Source organism: Salvelinus fontinalis, chromosome 4 (genome assembly GCF_029448725.1).
Source record: "Salvelinus fontinalis isolate EN_2023a chromosome 4, ASM2944872v1, whole genome shotgun sequence".
Classification (NCBI taxonomy): domain Eukaryota; kingdom Metazoa; phylum Chordata; class Actinopteri; order Salmoniformes; family Salmonidae; genus Salvelinus; species Salvelinus fontinalis.
Window position 1 is genome coordinate 23111467 of NC_074668.1, and position 18866 is coordinate 23130332.

An 18866-nucleotide genomic window follows, 5' to 3' on the forward strand; every position below is an offset into this window, starting at 1 on the left:
CTACCCCTGTTCACTCTGCCAGAAAACACTGTCTCTCTACCCCCTGTTCACTCTGCCAGGATACACTGTCTCTCTGGACTCTGTTCACTCTGCTAGAATACACTGTCTCTCTGCCCTCTGTTCACTCTGTCAGAATACACTGTCTCTCTGCCCTCTGTTCACTCTGCTAGAATACACTGTCTCTCTACCCCCTGTTCACTCTGCCAGAATACACTGTCTCTCAACCCCCTGTTCACTCTGCCAGAATACACTGTCTCTCTGCCCTCTGTTCACTCTGTCAGAATACACTGTCTCTCTGCCCTCTGTTCACTCTGACAGAATACACTGTCTCTCTACCCCCTGTTCACTCTGCCAGAATACACTGTCTCTCTACCCCATGTTCACTCTGCCAGAATACACTGTCTCTCTACCCCCTGTTCACTCTGCTAGAATACACTGTCTCTCTACCCCCTGTTCACTCTGTCAGAATACACTGTCTCTCTGCCCTCTGTTCACTCTGACAGAATACACTGTCTCTCTACCCCCTGTTCACTCTGTCAGAATACACTGTCTCTCTACCCCTGTTCACTCTGCCAGAAAACACTGTCTCTCTACCCCCTGTTCACTCTGCCAGGATACACTGTCTCTCTGGACTCTGTTCACTCTGCTAGAATACACTGTCTCTCTGCCCTCTGTTCACTCTGTCAGAATACACTGTCTCTCTGCCCTCTGTTCACTCTGACAGAATACACTGTCTCTCTACCCCCTGTTCACTCTGCTAGAATACACTGTCTCTCTACCCTACTTTTCACTCTGACAGAATACACTGTCTCTCTACCCCCTGTTCACTCTGCTAGAATACACTGTCTCTCTACCCCCTGTTCACTCTGCCAGAATACACTGTCTCTCTAACCCCTGTTCACTCTGCCAGAATACACTGTCTCTCTAACCCCTGTTCACTCTGCCAGAATACACTGTCTCTCTACCCCCTGTTCACTCTGACAGAATACACTGTCTCTCTGCCCTCTGTTCACTCTGACAGAATACACTGTCTCTCTGCCCTCTGTTCACTCTGACAGAATACACTGTCTCTCTACCCCCTGTTCACTCTGCCAGGATACACTGTCTCTCTATCCCCTGTTCACTCTGCTAGAATACACTGTCTCTCTGCCCTCTGTTCACTCTGCTAGAATACACTGTCTCTCTACCCCCTGTTCACTCTGCTAGAATACCCTGTCTCTCTACCCCCTGTTCACTCTGACAGAATACACTGTCTCTCTGCCCTCTGTTCACTCTGCTAGAATACACTGTCTCTCTACCCCCTGTTCACTCTGACAGAATACACTGTCTCTCTGCCCTCTGTTCACTCTGACAGAATACACTGTCTCTCTACCCCCTGTTCACTCTGCTAGAATACACTGTCTCTCTATCCCCTGTTCACTCTGCCAGAATACACGGTCTCTCTGCCTTCTGTTCACTCTGCCAGAATACACTGTCTCTCTGGACTCTGTTCACTCTGCTAGAATACACTGTCTCTCTGCCCTCTGTTCACTCTGACAGAATACACTGTCTCTCTACCCCCTGTTCACTCTGACAGAATACACTGTCTCTCTGCCCTCTGTTCACTCTGACAGAATACACTGTCTCTCTACCCCCTGTTCACTCTGACAGAATACACTGTCTCTCTGCCCTCTGTTCACTCTGACAGAATACACTGTCTCTCTGCCCTCTGTTCACTCTGACAGAATACACTGTCTCTCTACCCCCTGTTCACTCTGCCAGGATACACTGTCTCTCTATCCCCTGTTCACTCTGCTAGAATACACTGTCTCTCTGCCCTCTGTTCACTCTGCTAGAATACACTGTCTCTCTACCCCCTGTTCACTCTGCTAGAATACCCTGTCTCTCTACCCCCTGTTCACTCTGCCAGGATACACTGTCTCTCTATCCCCTGTTCACTCTGCTAGAATACACTGTCTCTCTGCCCTCTGTTCACTCTGACAGAATACACTGTCTCTCTGCCCTCTGTTCACTCTGCTAGAATACACTGTCTCTCTATCCCCTGTTCACTCTGCCAGAATACACGGTCTCTCTGCCTTCTGTTCACTCTGCCAGAATACACTGTCTCTCTGGACTCTGTTCACTCTGCTAGAATACACTGTCTCTCTGCCCTCTGTTCACTCTGCTAGAATACACTGTCTCTCTACCCCCTGTTCACTCTGACAGAATACACTGTCTCTCTGCCCTCTGTTCACTCTGACAGAATACACTGTCTCTCTACCCCCTGTTCACTCTGCTAGAATACACTGTCTCTCTATCCCCTGTTCACTCTGCCAGAATACACGGTCTCTCTGCCCTCTGTTCACTCTGACAGAATACACTGTCTCTCTACCCCCTGTTCACTCTGCTAGAATACACTGTCTCTCTATCCCCTGTTCACTCTGCCAGAATACACGGTCTCTCTGCCCTCTGTTCACTCTGCCAGAATACACTGTCTCTCTGGACTCTGTTCACTCTGCTAGAATACACTGTCTCTCTGCCCTCTGTTCACTCTGCTAGAATACACTGTCTCTCTACCCCCTGTTCACTCTGCTAGAATACACTGTCTCTCTACCCCCTGTTCACTCTGCCAGGATACACTGTCTCTCTATCCCCTGTTCACTCTGCCAGAATACACTGTCTCTCTGCCCTCTGTTCACTCTGCCAGAATACTCTGTCTCTCTACCCCCTGTTCACTCTGCCAGAATACACTGTCTCTCTACCCTACTTTTCACTCTGACAGAATACACTCACTCTCTACCCCCTGTTCACTCTGCTAGAATACACTGTCTCTCTACCCCCTGTTCACTCTGCCAGAATACACTGTCTATCTAACCCCTGTTCACTCTGCCAGAATACACTGTCTCTCTGCCCTCTGTTCACTCTGCTAGAATACACTGTCTCTCTACCCCCTGTTCACTCTGACAGAATACACTGTCTCTCTGCCCTCTGTTCACTCTGACAGAATACACTGTCTCTCTGCCCTCTGTTCACTCTGACAGAATACACTGTCTCTCTACCCCCTGTTCACTCTGCCAGGATACACTGTCTCTCTATCCCCTGTTCACTCTGCTAGAATACACTGTCTCTCTGCCCTCTGTTCACTCTGCTAGAATACACTGTCTCTCTACCCCCTGTTCACTCTGCTAGAATACCCTGTCTCTCTACCCCCTGTTCACTCTGACAGAATACACTGTCTCTCTGCCCTCTGTTCACTCTGCTAGAATACACTGTCTCTCTACCCCCTGTTCACTCTGACAGAATACACTGTCTCTCTGCCCTCTGTTCACTCTGACAGAATACTGTCTCTCTATCCCCTGTTCACTCTGCCAGAATACACGGTCTCTCTGCCTTCTGTTCACTCTGCCAGAATACACTGTCTCTCTGGACTCTGTTCACTCTGCTAGAATACTCTGTCTCTCTACCCTCTGTTCACTCTGACAGAATACACTGTCTCTCTACCCCCTGTTCACTCTGCCAGAATACACTGTCTCTCTACCCCATGTTCACTCTGCCAGAATACACTGTCTCTCTACCCCCTGTTCACTCTGCTAGAATACACGGTCTCTCTACCCCCTGTTCACTCTGCCAGAATACACTGTGTCTCTGGACTCTGTTCACTCTGCTAGAATACACTGTCTCTCTGCCCTCTGTTCACTCTGCTAGAATACACTGTCTCTCTACCCCCTGTTCACTCTGCTAGAATACACTGTCTCTCTACCCCCTGTTCACTCTGCCAGGATACACTGTCTCTCTATCCCCTGTTCACTCTGCCAGAATACACTGTCTCTCTACCCCCTGTTCACTCTGCCAGAATACACTGTCTCTCTACCCCCTGTTCACTCTGCCAGAATACACTGTCTCTCTACCCCCTGTTCACTCTGCCAGAATACACTGTCTCTCTACCCCCTGTTCACTCTGCCAGAATACACTGTCTCTCTACCCCCTGTTCACTCTGCCAGAATACACTGTCTCTCTGCCCTCTGTTCACTCTGACAGAATACACTGTCTCTCTACCCCCTGTTCACTGCTAGAATACACTGTCTCTCTACCCCCTGTTCACTCTGCCAGAATACACTGTCTCTCTAGTCCCTGTTCACTTTACCAGAATACACTGTCTCTCTGCCCTCTGTTCACTCTGCCAGGATATACTGTCTCTCTACCCCCTGTTCACTCTGCCAGAATACACTGTCTCTCTGCCCTCTGTTCACTCTGTCAGAATACACTGTCTCTCTGCCCTCTGTTCACTCTGCTAGAATACACTGTCTCTCTACCCTACTTTTCACTCTGACAGAATACACTCACTCTCTACCCCCTGTTCACTCTGCTAGAATACACTGTCTCTCTACCCCCTGTTCACTCTGCCAGAATACACTGTCTCTCTAACCCCTGTTCACTCTGCCAGAATACACTGTCTCTCTGCCCTCTGTTCACTCTGCTAGAATACACTGTCTCTCTACCCCCTGTTCACTCTGACAGAATACACTGTCTCTCTGCCCTCTGTTCACTCTGACATAATACACTGTCTCTCTGCCCTCTGTTCACTCTGACAGAATACACTGTCTCTCTACCCCCTGTTCACTCTGCCAGGATACACTGTCTCTCTATCCCCTGTTCACTCTGCTAGAATACACTGTCTCTCTGCCCTCTGTTCACTCTGCTAGAATACACTGTCTCTCTACCCCCTGTTCACTCTGCTAGAATACCCTGTCTCTCTACCCCCTGTTCACTCTGACAGAATACACTGTCTCTCTGCCCTCTGTTCACTCTGACAGAATACACTGTCTCTCTATCCCCTGTTCACTCTGCCAGAATACACGGTCTCTCTGCCTTCTGTTCACTCTGCCAGAATACACATTCTCTCTGGACTCTGTTCACTCTGCTAGAATACACTGTCTCTCTACCCCCTGTTCACTCTGCCAGAATACACTGTCTCTCTACCCCCTGTTCACTCTGCTAGAATACACTGTCTCTCTGCCCTCTGTTCACTCTGACAGAATACACTGTCTCTCTACCCCCTGTTCACTCTGCCAGAATACACTGTCTCTCTGCCCTCTGTTCACTCTGACAGAATACACTGTCTCTCTACCCCCTGTTCACTCTGCTAGAATACACTGTCTCTCTATCCCCTGTTCACTCTGCCAGAATACACTGTCTCTCTGCCCTCTGTTCACTCTGCCAGAATACACTGTCTCTCTGGACTCTGTTCACTCTGCTAGAATACACTGTCTCTCTGCCCTCTGTTCACTCTGCTAGAATACACTGTCTCTCTACCCCCTGTTCACTCTGCTAGAATACCCTGTCTCTCTGCCCTCCGTTCACTCTGCCAGAATACACTGTCTCTCTGGACTCTGTTCACTCTGCTAGAATACACTGTCTCTCTGCCCTCTGTTCACTCTGCTAGAATACATTGTCTCTCTGCCCTCTGTTCACTCTGCCAGAATACACTGTCTCTCTACCCCCTGTTCACTATGCTAGAATACACGGTCTCTCTACCCCCTGTTCACTCTGTCAGAATACACTGTCTCTCTGCCCTCTGTTCACTCTGCCAGAATACTCTGTCTCTCTACCCCCTGTTCACTCTGCCAGAATACACTGTCTCTCTACCCCCTGTTCACTCTGCCAGAATACACTGTCTCTCTACCCCCTGTTCACTCTGCCAGAATACACTGTCTCTCTGCCCTCTGTTCACTCTGTCAGAATACACTGTCTCTCTACCCCCTGTTCACTCTGCTAGAATACTCTGTCTCTCTACCCTCTGTTCACTCTGACAGAATACACTGTCTCTCTACCCCCTGTTCACTCTGCCAGAATACACTGTCTCTCTACCCCATGTTCACTCTGCCAGAATACACTGTCTCTCTACCCCCTGTTCACTCTGCTAGAATACACGGTCTCTCTACCCCCTGTTCACTCTGCCAGAATACACTGTGTCTCTGGACTCTGTTCACTCTGCTAGAATACACTGTCTCTCTGCCCTCTGTTCACTCTGCTAGAATACACTGTCTCTCTACCCCCTGTTCACTCTGCTAGAATACACTGTCTCTCTACCCCCTGTTCACTCTGCCAGAATACACTGTCTCTCTGCCCTCTGTTCACTCTGTCAGAATACACTGTCTCTCTACCCCCTGTTCACTCTGCTAGAATACTCTGTCTCTCTACCCTCTGTTCACTCTGACAGAATACACTGTCTCTCTACCCCCTGTTCACTCTGCCAGAATACACTGTCTCTCTACCCCATGTTCACTCTGCCAGAATACACTGTCTCTCTACCCCCTGTTCACTCTGCTAGAATACACTGTCTCTCTACCCCCTGTTCACTCTGCCAGGATACACTGTCTCTCTATCCCCTGTTCACTCTGCTAGAATACACGGTCTCTCTACCCCCTGTTCACTCTGCCAGAATACACTGTGTCTCTGGACTCTGTTCACTCTGCTAGAATACACTGTCTCTCTGCCCTCTGTTCACTCTGCTAGAATACACTGTCTCTCTACCCCCTGTTCACTCTGCTAGAATACACTGTCTCTCTACCCCCTGTTCACTCTGCCAGGATACACTGTCTCTCTATCCCCTGTTCACTCTGCCAGAATACACTGTCTCTCTACCCCCTGTTCACTCTGCCAGAATACACTGTCTCTCTACCCCCTGTTCACTCTGCCAGAATACACTGTCTCTCTACCCCCTGTTCACTCTGCCAGAATACACTGTCTCTCTACCCCCTGTTCACTCTGCCAGAATACACTGTCTCTCTACCCCCTGTTCACTCTGCCAGAATACACTGTCTCTCTGCCCTCTGTTCACTCTGACAGAATACACTGTCTCTCTACCCCCTGTTCACTGCTAGAATACACTGTCTCTCTACCCCCTGTTCACTCTGCCAGAATACACTGTCTCTCTAGTCCCTGTTCACTCTGCCAGAATACACTGTCTCTCTGCCCTCTGTTCACTCTGCCAGGATATACTGTCTCTCTACCCCCTGTTCACTCTGCCAGAATACACTGTCTCTCTGCCCTCTGTTCACTCTGTCAGAATACACTGTCTCTCTGCCCTCTGTTCACTCTGCTAGAATACACTGTCTCTCTACCCTACTTTTCACTCTGACAGAATACACTCACTCTCTACCCCCTGTTCACTCTGCTAGAATACACTGTCTCTCTACCCCCTGTTCACTCTGCCAGAATACACTGTCTCTCTAACCCCTGTTCACTCTGCCAGAATACACTGTCTCTCTGCCCTCTGTTCACTCTGCTAGAATACACTGTCTCTCTACCCCCTGTTCACTCTGACAGAATACACTGTCTCTCTGCCCTCTGTTCACTCTGACAGAATACACTGTCTCTCTGCCCTCTGTTCACTCTGACAGAATACACTGTCTCTCTACCCCCTGTTCACTCTGCCAGGATACACTGTCTCTCTATCCCCTGTTCACTCTGCTAGAATACACTGTCTCTCTGCCCTCTGTTCACTCTGCTAGAATACACTGTCTCTCTACCCCCTGTTCACTCTGCTAGAATACCCTGTCTCTCTACCCCCTGTTCACTCTGACAGAATACACTGTCTCTCTGCCCTCTGTTCACTCTGACAGAATACACTGTCTCTCTATCCCCTGTTCACTCTGCCAGAATACACGGTCTCTCTGCCTTCTGTTCACTCTGCCAGAATACACATTCTCTCTGGACTCTGTTCACTCTGCTAGAATACACTGTCTCTCTGCCCTCTGTTCACTCTGCTAGAATACACTGTCTCTCTACCCCCTGTTCACTCTGACAGAATACACTGTCTCTCTGCCCTCTGTTCACTCTGACAGAATACACTGTCTCTCTACCCCCTGTTCACTCTGCTAGAATACACTGTCTCTCTATCCCCTGTTCACTCTGCCAGAATACACGGTCTCTCTGCCCTCTGTTCACTCTGCCAGAATACACTGTCTCTCTGGACTCTGTTCACTCTGCTAGAATACACTGTCTCTCTGCCCTCTGTTCACTCTGCTAGAATACACTGTCTCACTACCCCCTGTTCACTCTGCTAGAATACCCTGTCTCTCTGCCCTCTGTTCACTCTGCCAGAATACACTGTCTCTCTGGACTCTGTTCACTCTGCTAGAACACACTGTCTCTCTGCCCTCTGTTGACTCTGCTAGAATACACTGTCTCTCTGCCCTCTGTTCACTCTGCCAGAATACACTGTCTCTCTACCCCCTGTTCACTCTGACGGAATACACTGTCTCTCTACCCCCTGTTCACTCTGCTAGAATACACTGTCTCTCTACCCCCTGTTCACTCTGCCAGAATACACTGTCTCTCTACCCCTGTTCACTCTGCCAGGATACACTGTCTCTCTATCCCCTGTTCACTCTGACAGAATACACTGTCTCTCTACCCCATGTTCACTCTGACAGAATACACTGTCTCTCTACCCCCTGTTCACTCTGCTAGAATACACGGTCTCTCTACCCCCTGTTCACTCTGTCAGAATACACTGTCTCTCTGCCCTCTGTTCACTCTGCCAGAATACTCTGTCTCTCTACCCCCTGTTCACTCTGCCAGAATACACTGTCTCTCTACCCCCTGTTCACTCTGCCAGAATACACTGTCTCTCTACCCCCTGTTCACTCTGCCAGAATACACTGTCTCTCTGCCCTCTGTTCACTCTGTCAGAATACACTGTCTCTCTGCCCTCTGTTCACTCTGACAGAATACACTGTCTCTCTACCCCCTGTTCACTCTGCTAGAATACTCTGTCTCTCTACCCTCTGTTCACTCTGACAGAATACACTGTCTCTCTACCCCCTGTTCACTCTGCCAGAATACACTGTCTCTCTACCCCATGTTCACTCTGCCAGAATACACTGTCTCTCTACCCCATGTTCACTCTGCCAGAATACACTGTCTCTCTACCCCATGTTCACTCTGCCAGAATACTCTGTCTCTCTACCCCATGTTCACTCTGCCAGAATACACTGTCTCTATACCCCATGTTCACTCTGCCAGAATACACTGTGTCTCTGCCCTCTGTTCACTCTGCTAGAATACACTGTCTCTCTACCCCCTGTTCACTCTGCCAGAATACACTGTCTCTCTACCCCCTGTTCACTCTGTCAGAATACACTGTCTCTCTACCCCCTGTTCACTCTGTCAGAATACACTGTCTCTCTACCCCCTGTTCACTCTGCCAGAATACACTGTCTCTCTACCCCCTGTTCACTCTGCCAGAATACACTGTCTCTCTACCCCCTGTTCACTCTGCCAGAATACACTGTCTCTCTGCCCTCTGTTCACTCTGCTAGAATACACTGTCTCTCTACCCCCTGTTCACTCTGACAGAATACACTGTCTCTCTGCCCTCTGTTCACTCTGACAGAATACACTGTCTCTCTATCCCCTGTTCACTCTGCCAGAATACACTGTCTCTCTGCCCTCTGTTCACTCTGCCAGAATACACTGTCTCTCTGGACTCTGTTCACTCTGCTAGAATACACTGTCTCTCTGCCCTCTGTTCACTCTGCTAGAATACACTGTCTCTCTACCCCCTGTTCACTCTGCTAGAATACCCTGTCTCTCTGCCCTCTGTTCACTCTGCCAGAATACACTGTCTCTCTGGACTCTGTTCACTCTGCTAGAATACACTGTCTCTCTGCCCTCTGTTCACTCTGCTAGAATACACTGTCTCTCTGCCCTCTGTTCACTCTGCCAGAATACACTGTCTCTCTACCCCCTGTTCACTCTGACGGAATACACTGTCTCTCTACCGCCTGTTCACTCTGCTAGAATACACTGTCTCTCTACCCCCTGTTCACTCTGCCAGAATACACTGTCTCTCTACCCCTGTTCACTCTGCCAGGATACACTGTCTCTCTATCCCCTGTTCACTCTACCAGAATACACTGTCTCTCTACCCCATGTTCACTCTGCCAGAATACACTGTCTCTCTACCCCCTGTTCACTCTGCTAGAATACACGGTCTCTCTACCCCCTGTTCACTCTGTCAGAATACACTGTCTCTCTGCCCTCTGTTCACTCTGCCAGAATACTCTGTCTCTCTACCCCTGTTCACTCTGCCAGAATACACTGTCTCTCTACCCCCTGTTCACTCTGCCAGAATACACTGTCTCTCTGCCCTCTGTTCACTCTGACAGAATACACTGTCTCTCTACCCCCTGTTCACTCTGCCAGAATACACTGTCTCTCTGCCCTCTGTTCACTCTGCCAGAATACACTGTCTCTCTACCCCATGTTCACTCTGCCAGAATACACTGTCTCTCTACCCCCTGTTCACTCTGCTAGAATACACGGTCTCTCTACCCCCTGTTCACTCTGCCAGAATACACTGTGTCTCTGGAATCTGTTCACTCTGCTAGAATACACTGTCTCTCTGCCCTCTGTTCACTCTGCTAGAATACACTGTCTCTCTACCCCCTGTTCACTCTGCTAGAATACACTGTCTCTCTACCCCCTGTTCACTCTGCCAGGATACACTGTCTCTCTATCCCCTGTTCACTCTGCCAGAATACACTGTCTCTCTACCCCCTGTTCACTCTGCCAGAATACACTGTCTCTCTACCCCCTGTTCACTCTGCCAGAATACACTGTCTATCTACCCCCTGTTCACTCTGCCAGAATACACTGTCTCTCTACCCCCTGTTCACTCTGCCAGAATACACTGTCTCTCTACCCCCTGTTCACTCTGCCAGAATACACTGTCTCTCTGCCCTCTGTTCACTCTGACAGAATACACTGTCTCTCTACCCCCTGTTCACTGCTAGAATACACTGTCTCTCTACCCCCTGTTCACTCTGCCAGAATACACTGTCTCTCTAGTCCCTGTTCACTCTGCCAGAATACACTGTCTCTCTGCCCTCTGTTCACTCTGACAGAATACACTGTCTCTCTACCCCCTGTTCACTGCTAGAATACACTGTCTCTCTACCCCCTGTTCACTCTGCCAGAATACACTGTCTCTCTAGTCCCTGTTCACTCTGCCAGAATACACTGTCTCTCTGCCCTCTGTTCACTCTGACAGAATACACTGTCTCTCTACCCCCTGTTCACTGCTAGAATACACTGTCTCTCTACCCCCTGTTCACTCTGCCAGAATACACTGTCTCTCTAGTCCCTGTTCACTCTGCCAGAATACACTGTCTCTCTGCCCTCTGTTCACTCTGTCAGAATACACTGTCTCTCTGCCCTCTGTTCACTCTGTCAGAATACACTGTCTCTCTTTAATACACTGTCTCCACCCCAACCTACCTGCACATAGACCCCCTCTTTCTCTGTTCCTATACAAACCCTGACAGATTCCCGACTTTACTGAAGCTAAGCCTCCTGACCCTCTGTTTTTCTCCCCCTTCCACCAGAAACTGCTGGGGAACTCTCTGCTGAAGCTGGAGGGTGATGACAGACTTGACATCAACTGTACACTCCCCCTCACAGACCAGGTAATATAATGGCAAGCATATAGTGGGAAACAGCCAACCAGCCATTGAGTGTTATGGATAGATTAGTTTCTTCCCTGTGTTGTTAACATACAGTACCAGTCAAAAGTTTGGACACACGTACTCATTCCAGGATCTTTCTTTATTTTTAATACTTTCTACATTGGAGAATAATAATGAAGACATCAGAACTATGAGATAACACATGGAATCATGTAGTAACCAGAAAGTGTTAAACAAATCAAAATATATTCTTCAAAGTAGCAACCCTTTGCCTAGATGACAGCTTTGCACACACTTGGCATTCTCTCAACCAGATCCATGAGGTAGTCACCTGGAATGCATTTCAATTAACAGGTGTGCCTTGTTAATTTGTGGAATTTCTTTCCTTCTTAATGCGTTTGAGCCTTACTGTGACAAGGTAGGGGTGGTATAAAGAAGATAGCCCTATTTGGTAAAATACCAAGTCCATATTATGGCAATAACTGAATCCAAGGTGGCTGAGCAGTTCAGACGTCTTTTTCCGTGTTGTCGTGTCGTGTCCTGTATATATATATATTTACACCTTTTCTTCACATATCTTTAATTTATTTTATTATCCAAGAACTCAACTACAAAAGCTTTCCTGCAAAAGCTTTCCTGCAACCCGCTTCACCAATTACAATAAGTATTATTTACCTCAATCTGAAAATCCATCGTGGAAGATAGCCAGGGGCTAATTCAGAAGCTAGCCTGAAAGCTAACCAGAAGCTACTCCGATAGCTAGCCAGAAGCTAATCTGTAGCTGCCCCGAAATTAGCCGGTTTGCTGGCTAGCGTTGGTGTTTCAGCTGCCCACGTTTTGCGGTCATCAGCTATTCCTTTAGCTCGATAATCTACCGGCACTTTTGTGCAACGCGACTCGGACCGGAGCATTCCGGGACTTTTTTCTCTCAGTTTCCCCGGATTCCAACCGCAGGCTCTGGACACTTGCACCTTGATTTCGCAGCTAGCTAGCTGCATACCGTGTGACTATTGGCTTACGTCGACCCCGGAGCAAACTCAAATCATGCTGGAGCTAGCCAGCTGAGGAGTTCCATCACCATCCGGACCCGTTTCTTTTGTTGCTGCTGCAGATACGGAACCCCACCGGGCCTTCACGACTGACTGCCGACGTTATCTGCCCGAGGGATTTATCCAACCGGCACCTCCGTCCCGACGTTACCTGAACGCTCATCTGAGGCCCGCTAATCGTTAGCTGTCTTATCGGCTGCTATCTGAACAAAACCCCACTACACGGAACCTACCGACGGAAACGCACGAGGTATCTACAAACAGACCTCCATCCTATGCTGCTACCGATAGCCATATACCCGGCCAGCTGTCTGGATCGCCACGACCCCAACCAACCTCTACTCACTGGACCCTTATTGATCACTCGATTAAGCATGCCTCTCCTTAATGTAAATATGCCTTGTCCATTGCTTTTCTGGTTAGTGTTTATTGGCTTATTTCACTGTAGAGATTCTAGCCCTGCTCTCTATACCATATCCAACCTCTCAGTTCCACCAACCACATATGCGATGACATCACCTGGTTTCAATGATGGTTCTAGAGACAAGATCTCTCTCATCATCACTCAATACCTAGGTTTACCTCCACTGTATTCACATCCTACCATACCTTTGTCTGTACATTATTCCTTTAAACTATTTTATCGCCCCCAGAAACTTCCTTTTACTCTCTGCTCTAGTAGCTCTAGGCGACCAATTCTCATAGCTTTTAGCCGTACCCTTATCGTACTTCTCCTCTGTTCCTCTGGTGATGTAGAGGTGAATCCAGGCCCTGCAGTACCTGGCTCCACTCCTATTCCCCAGGCGCTCTCTTTTGATGACTTCTGTAACCGTAATAGCCTTGGCTTCATGCATGTTAACATTAGAAGCCTCCTCCCTAAGTTTGTTTTGTTCACTGCTTTAGCACACTCTACCAACCCGGATGTTTTAGCCGTGTCTGAATCCTGGCTTAGAAAGACCACCAAAAATTCAGACATTTTTATCCCCAATTACAATATTTTCAGACAAGATAGAACGGCCAAAGGGGGCGGTGTTGCAATCTACTGCAAAGACTGCCTGCAGAGTTCTGTTATACTATCCAGGTCTGTTCCCAAACAATTTGAACTTCTACTTTTAAAAATCCACCTCTCTAAAAACAAGTCTCTCACCGTTGCCGCCTGCTATAGACCACCCTCTGCCCCCAGCTGTGCTCTGGACACTATATGTGAACTGATTGCCCCCCATCTATCTTCAGAGCTCGTGCTGCTAGGCGACCTAAATTTGAACATGCTCAACACCCCAGCCACCCTACAATCTAAGCTTGATGCCCTCAATCTCACACAAATTATCAATGAACCTACCAGGTACCACCCCAATTCCGTAAACACGGGTACCCTCATAGATATCATCCTAACAAACTTGCCCTCCAAATACACCTCTGCTGTTTTCAACCAAGATCTCAGCGATCACTGCCTCATTGCCTGCATCCGTAATGGGTCAGCGGTCAAACGACCTCCACTCATCACTGTCAAACGCTCCCTGAAACACTTCAGCAAGCAGGCCTTCCTAATCAACCTGGCCGGGGTATCCTGGAAGGATATTGATCTCATCCCGTCAGTAGAGGATGCCTGGTCATTTTTTTAAAATGCCTTCCTCACCATCTTGAATAAGCATGCCCCATTCAAGAAATTTAGAACCAGGAACAGATATAGCCCTTGGTTCTCTCCTGACCTGACTGCCCTTAACCAACAGAAAAACATCCTATGGCGTTCTGCATTAGCATCGAACAGCCCCCGTGATATGCAACTTTTCAGGGAAGCCAGAAACCAATATACACAGGCAGTTAGAACAGCCAAGGCTAGCTTTTTCAAGCAGAAATTTGCTTCCTGCAACACAAATTCAAAAAAGTTCTGGGACACCGTAAAGTCCATGGAGAATAAGAACACCTCCTCCCAGCTTCCAACCGCTCTGAAGATAGGAAACACTGTCACCACCGACAAATCCACTATAATTGAGAATTTCAATAAGCATTTTTCTACGGCTGGCCATGCTTTCCACCTGGCTACCCCTACCCCGGACAACAGCACTGCCCTCCCCTCTGCTACTCGCCCAAGCCTTCCCCTTTTCTCTTTCTCTCAAATACAGTCAGCTGATGTTCTTAATGAGCTGCAAAATCTGGACCCTTACAAATCAGCCGGGCTAGATAATCTGGACCCTTTCTTTCTAAAACTATCTGCTGAAATTGTTGCCACCCCTATTACTAGCCTCTTCAACCTCTCTTTCGTGTCGTCTGAGATCCCCAAAGATTGGAAAGCAGCTGCGGTTATCCCCCTCTTCAAAGGGGGGGACACCCTTGACCCTAACTGCTACAGACCTATATCTATCCTACCCTGCCTTTCTAAGGTCTTCGAAAGCCAAGTCAACAAACAGATTACCGACCATTTCGAATCACACCACACCTTCTCCGCTATGCAATCTGGTTTCAGAGCTGGTCATGGGTGCACCTCAGCCACGCTCAAGGTCATAAACGATATCGTAACCGCCATCGATAGGAAACAATACTGTGCAGCCGTATTCATTGACCTGGCCAAGGCTTTTGACTCTGTCAATCACCACATCCTCATTGGCAGACTCGACAGCCTTGGTTTCTCTAATGATTGCCTCGCCTGGTTCACCAACTACTTCTCTGATAGAGTTCAGTGTGTCAAATCGGAGGGTCTGTTGTCCGGGCCTCTGGCAGTCTCTATGGGGGTGCCACAGGGTTCAATTCTTGGACCGACTCTCTTCTCTGTTTACATCAATGATGTCGCTCTTGCTGCTGGTGATTCTCTGATCCACCTCTACGCAGACGACACTATTCTGTATACTTCTGGCCCTTCTTTTGACACTGTGTTAACAACCCTCCAGGCGAGCTTCAATGCCATACAACTCTCCTTCCGTGGCCTCCAACTGCTCTTAAATACAAGTAAAACCAAATGCATGCTCTTCAACCGATCGCTGCCTGCTCCTGCCCGCCTGTCCAACATCACTACTTTGGACGGCTCTGACTTAGAATATGTGGACAACTACAAATACCTAGGTGTCTGGTTAGACTGTAAACTCTCCTTCCAGACCCACATCAAACATCTCCAATCCAAAGTCAAATCTAGAATTGGCTTCCTATTCCGCAACAAAGCATCCTTTACTCATGCTGCCAAACATACCCTTGTAAAACTGACCATCCTACCAATCCTCGACTTCGGTGATGTCATTTACAAAATAGCCTCCAAAACCCTACTCATTAAATTGGATGCAGTCTATCACAGTGCCATCCGTTTTGTCACCAAAGCCCCATATACTACCCACCACTGCGACCTGTACACTCTCGTTGGCTGGCCCTCGCTTCATACTCGTCGCCAAACCCACTGGTTCCAGGTCATCTACAAGACCCTGCTAGGTAAAGTCCCCCCTTATCTCAGCTCGCTGGTCACCATAGCAGCACCTACCTGTAGCACGCGCTCCAGCAGGTATATCTCTCTAGTCACCCCCAAAACCAATTCTTCCTTTGGACGCCTCTCCTTCCAGTTCTCTGCTGCCAATGACTGGAACGAACTACAAAAATCTCTGAAACTGGAAACACCTATCTCCCTCACTAGCTTTAAGCACCAGCTGTCAGAGCAGCTCATAGATTACTGCACCTGTACATAACCCATCTACAATTTAGCCCAAACAACTACCTCTTTACCTACTGTATTTATTTATTAATTTATTTTGCTCCTTTGCACCCCATTATTTCTGTCTCTACTTTGCACTTTCTTCCAATGCAAACCAACCATTCCAGTGTTTTTTTTAGTTTTTATTTTACTTGCTGTGTTGTACTCACTTCGCCTCCATGGCCTTTTTATATTTTGATTTATTTATACATATATCTGTTTGCCTTCACATCCCTTATCTCACCTCACTTGCTCACATTGTATATAGACTTATTTTATTTTCACTGTATTATTGACTATATGTTTGTTTTTACTCCATGTGTAACTATGTGTTGTTGTATGTGTCGAACTGCTTTGCTTTATCTTGGCCAGGTCGCAATTGTAAATGAGAACGTGTTCTCAATTTGCCTACCTGGTTAAATAAAGGTTAAATAAAATAAAAAAATAAAAATAAAATAACAGCTCAAGTAAGCTCAATAACTTTAAACGTTTTTTCAAGTGCAGTCACAAAAACCATCAAGCGCTATGATGAAATTGGCTCTCATGAGGACCGCCACAGGAAAGGAAGACCCAGAGTTACCTCTGCTGCAGAGGATAAGTTGAGTGGCCTCCTTGCTCGCACACACTTTTTCAGTTCTGCCCACAAATTTTCTATAAGATGAGGTCAGGGCTTTGTGATGGCCACTAGAATACCTTGACTTTGTTGTCCTTAAGAGTTTGAAGGTAGGCATTGAAATATATCCACAGGTACACCTCCAATTGACTCAAATGTGGTCAATTAGACTATCAGAAGCTTCTAAAGCCATGACATCATTTTCTGGAATTTTCCAAGCTGTTTAAAGGCACAGTCAACTTAGTGTATGTAAACTTCTGACCCACTGGAATTATGATACAGTGAATTATAAGTGAAATAATCTGTAAACAATTGTTGGAAAAATTTCTTGTGTCATGCACAAAGTAGATGTCCTAACCGACTTTCCAAAACTATAGTTTGTTAACAAGAAATGTGTGGAGTGGTTGAAAAACTAGTTTGAATGACTTCAACCTAAGTGTATGTAAACTTCCGACTTCAACTATAGCTGTCATCAAGGCAGAGAGTGGCTACTTTGAAGAATCTCCAATATAAAATATATTTTGATTTGTTTAACACTTTTTAAGTTACTACATAATTCCATAATTCCAATGTAAAAATCAGTAAAAATAAAGAAAAACCTTAGAATGAGTAAGAGTGTCCAAACTTTTGACTGGTACTGTATATGCACTTCATGTAGTGCCACACTATCAGTGATGTGAGTCTGGTCTCTCCCCTCCCACAGATAGTGTTAGTGGGCTCTGAGGAGGGTCTGTACGCCCTGAATCTGATCAAGAACTCCCTGACCCACATCCCTGGCCTGGGCTCCGTCTTCCAGATCCACATCATGAAAGAACATGAAAAGCTGCTGATGATTGTTGGTGAGACAGCCGACTTGACTCCACGAGTGATAACAGCACATATACATAGTCTACTACTGTCTAACTTATTTGTCAGTCAGACTGAATTTAATATAGGTGTAATGTCTGTGTTTGTCCTGTAGGGGATGAGAGGGCGCTGTGTCTGGTGGAGATTAAAAAGGTGAAGCAGTCTCTGGCCCAGTCCCACCTGCCTGCCCAGTCTGAACTGGAACCATTTATCTTTGAGACGGTCAAGGGATGCCACCTCTTCTCTGCAGGCAGAGTAAGGTTTTCACTGGTTTGGGGACATTGTTTCAGTTGGTTATCCCTTGGCAGAAGAAATGTTTATCCCTTATGCTAGCTGTGTGGCTGATGTTGTGGATTTGTCTATCTACAGATAGATAATGGGCCTTGTATCTGTGCTGCAATGCCTAACAAGATTACAATTCTGCGTTACAATGATAACCTCAACAAGTTCTGCATTCGCAAGGTGAGTATCACCTCAATGTGCACTACACACAAATAATGATGGAATGATAAACACATCATTTTCTGGTTACAGAGGACATTTAATTAACCCTCAAGAGAGCTCACAGTGACTAGACATGCATCTCATTTATATTGAACTGTACCTGAAGAAAATCTGTTCCTCCTATCAGTTAATCAGTTGTATTCCCTCGGTAGTCCCCTAACGCCCTCCTTCCTCCACCCCTCTATCAGGAGATAGAGACTCTGGAGCCCTGCAGCTGCCTCCACCTGACCAGCTACAGCATCATCATCGGCACCAACAAGTTCTATGAGGTTGAGATGAAGCAGTATGGTCTGGAGGGTTAGTGGGCTTTTTGTAGTCGTTTTTTTTACTGTACAGTTTCTCAGTAAACCCACTGGAACTCATGTGGACCAAAACAATGTATGTTGCCAATCCAAAAGTGCTACATGTAAATTAGCCACTCTACTGCACATTTTAAAGGTTGATGCCACGAAATCATTTCCATTACATTTCTTTATCTGTGACAGAGAGCGTGTTGTACTCTGTGTCGCCCCTGTAGAGTTCCTGGATAAGAAGGACGTGTCTCTGGCCTCCGCAGTGTTTGCTTCCTCCTGCCACAGCTTCCCCATCTCCATAATGCAGGTCACCAGCACTCTGCAGAAGGAGGAGTACCTGCTCTGCTTCCATGGTGAGATCGGCCTTGACATTTGCAATTTAAATAAATGTATCTTAACAATCTGTGTAATTGTATTTCTTGTTTTACTGTACATATT

General features: G+C 47.3%; 1 protein-coding gene across 10 annotated transcripts in view; it reads left to right on the forward strand.

Annotated features, from left to right (window-relative positions):
* The window catches only part of LOC129853382 (citron rho-interacting kinase-like), a 133283-nt gene that overhangs the window by 111300 nt on the left and 3117 nt on the right, over window positions 1-18866 (forward strand). For all 10 annotated transcript variants that reach the window (XM_055919359.1, XM_055919355.1, XM_055919356.1 and 7 more), the window contains 6 exons: window positions 11373-11453; window positions 17489-17624; window positions 17747-17886; window positions 18001-18093; window positions 18324-18432; window positions 18653-18781. In XM_055919359.1, coding sequence (XP_055775334.1) covers window positions 11373-11453; window positions 17489-17624; window positions 17747-17886; window positions 18001-18093; window positions 18324-18432; window positions 18653-18781 — 688 coding nt within the window. The remainder of the gene's footprint in view (window positions 1-11372; window positions 11454-17488; window positions 17625-17746; window positions 17887-18000; window positions 18094-18323; window positions 18433-18652; window positions 18782-18866) is intronic.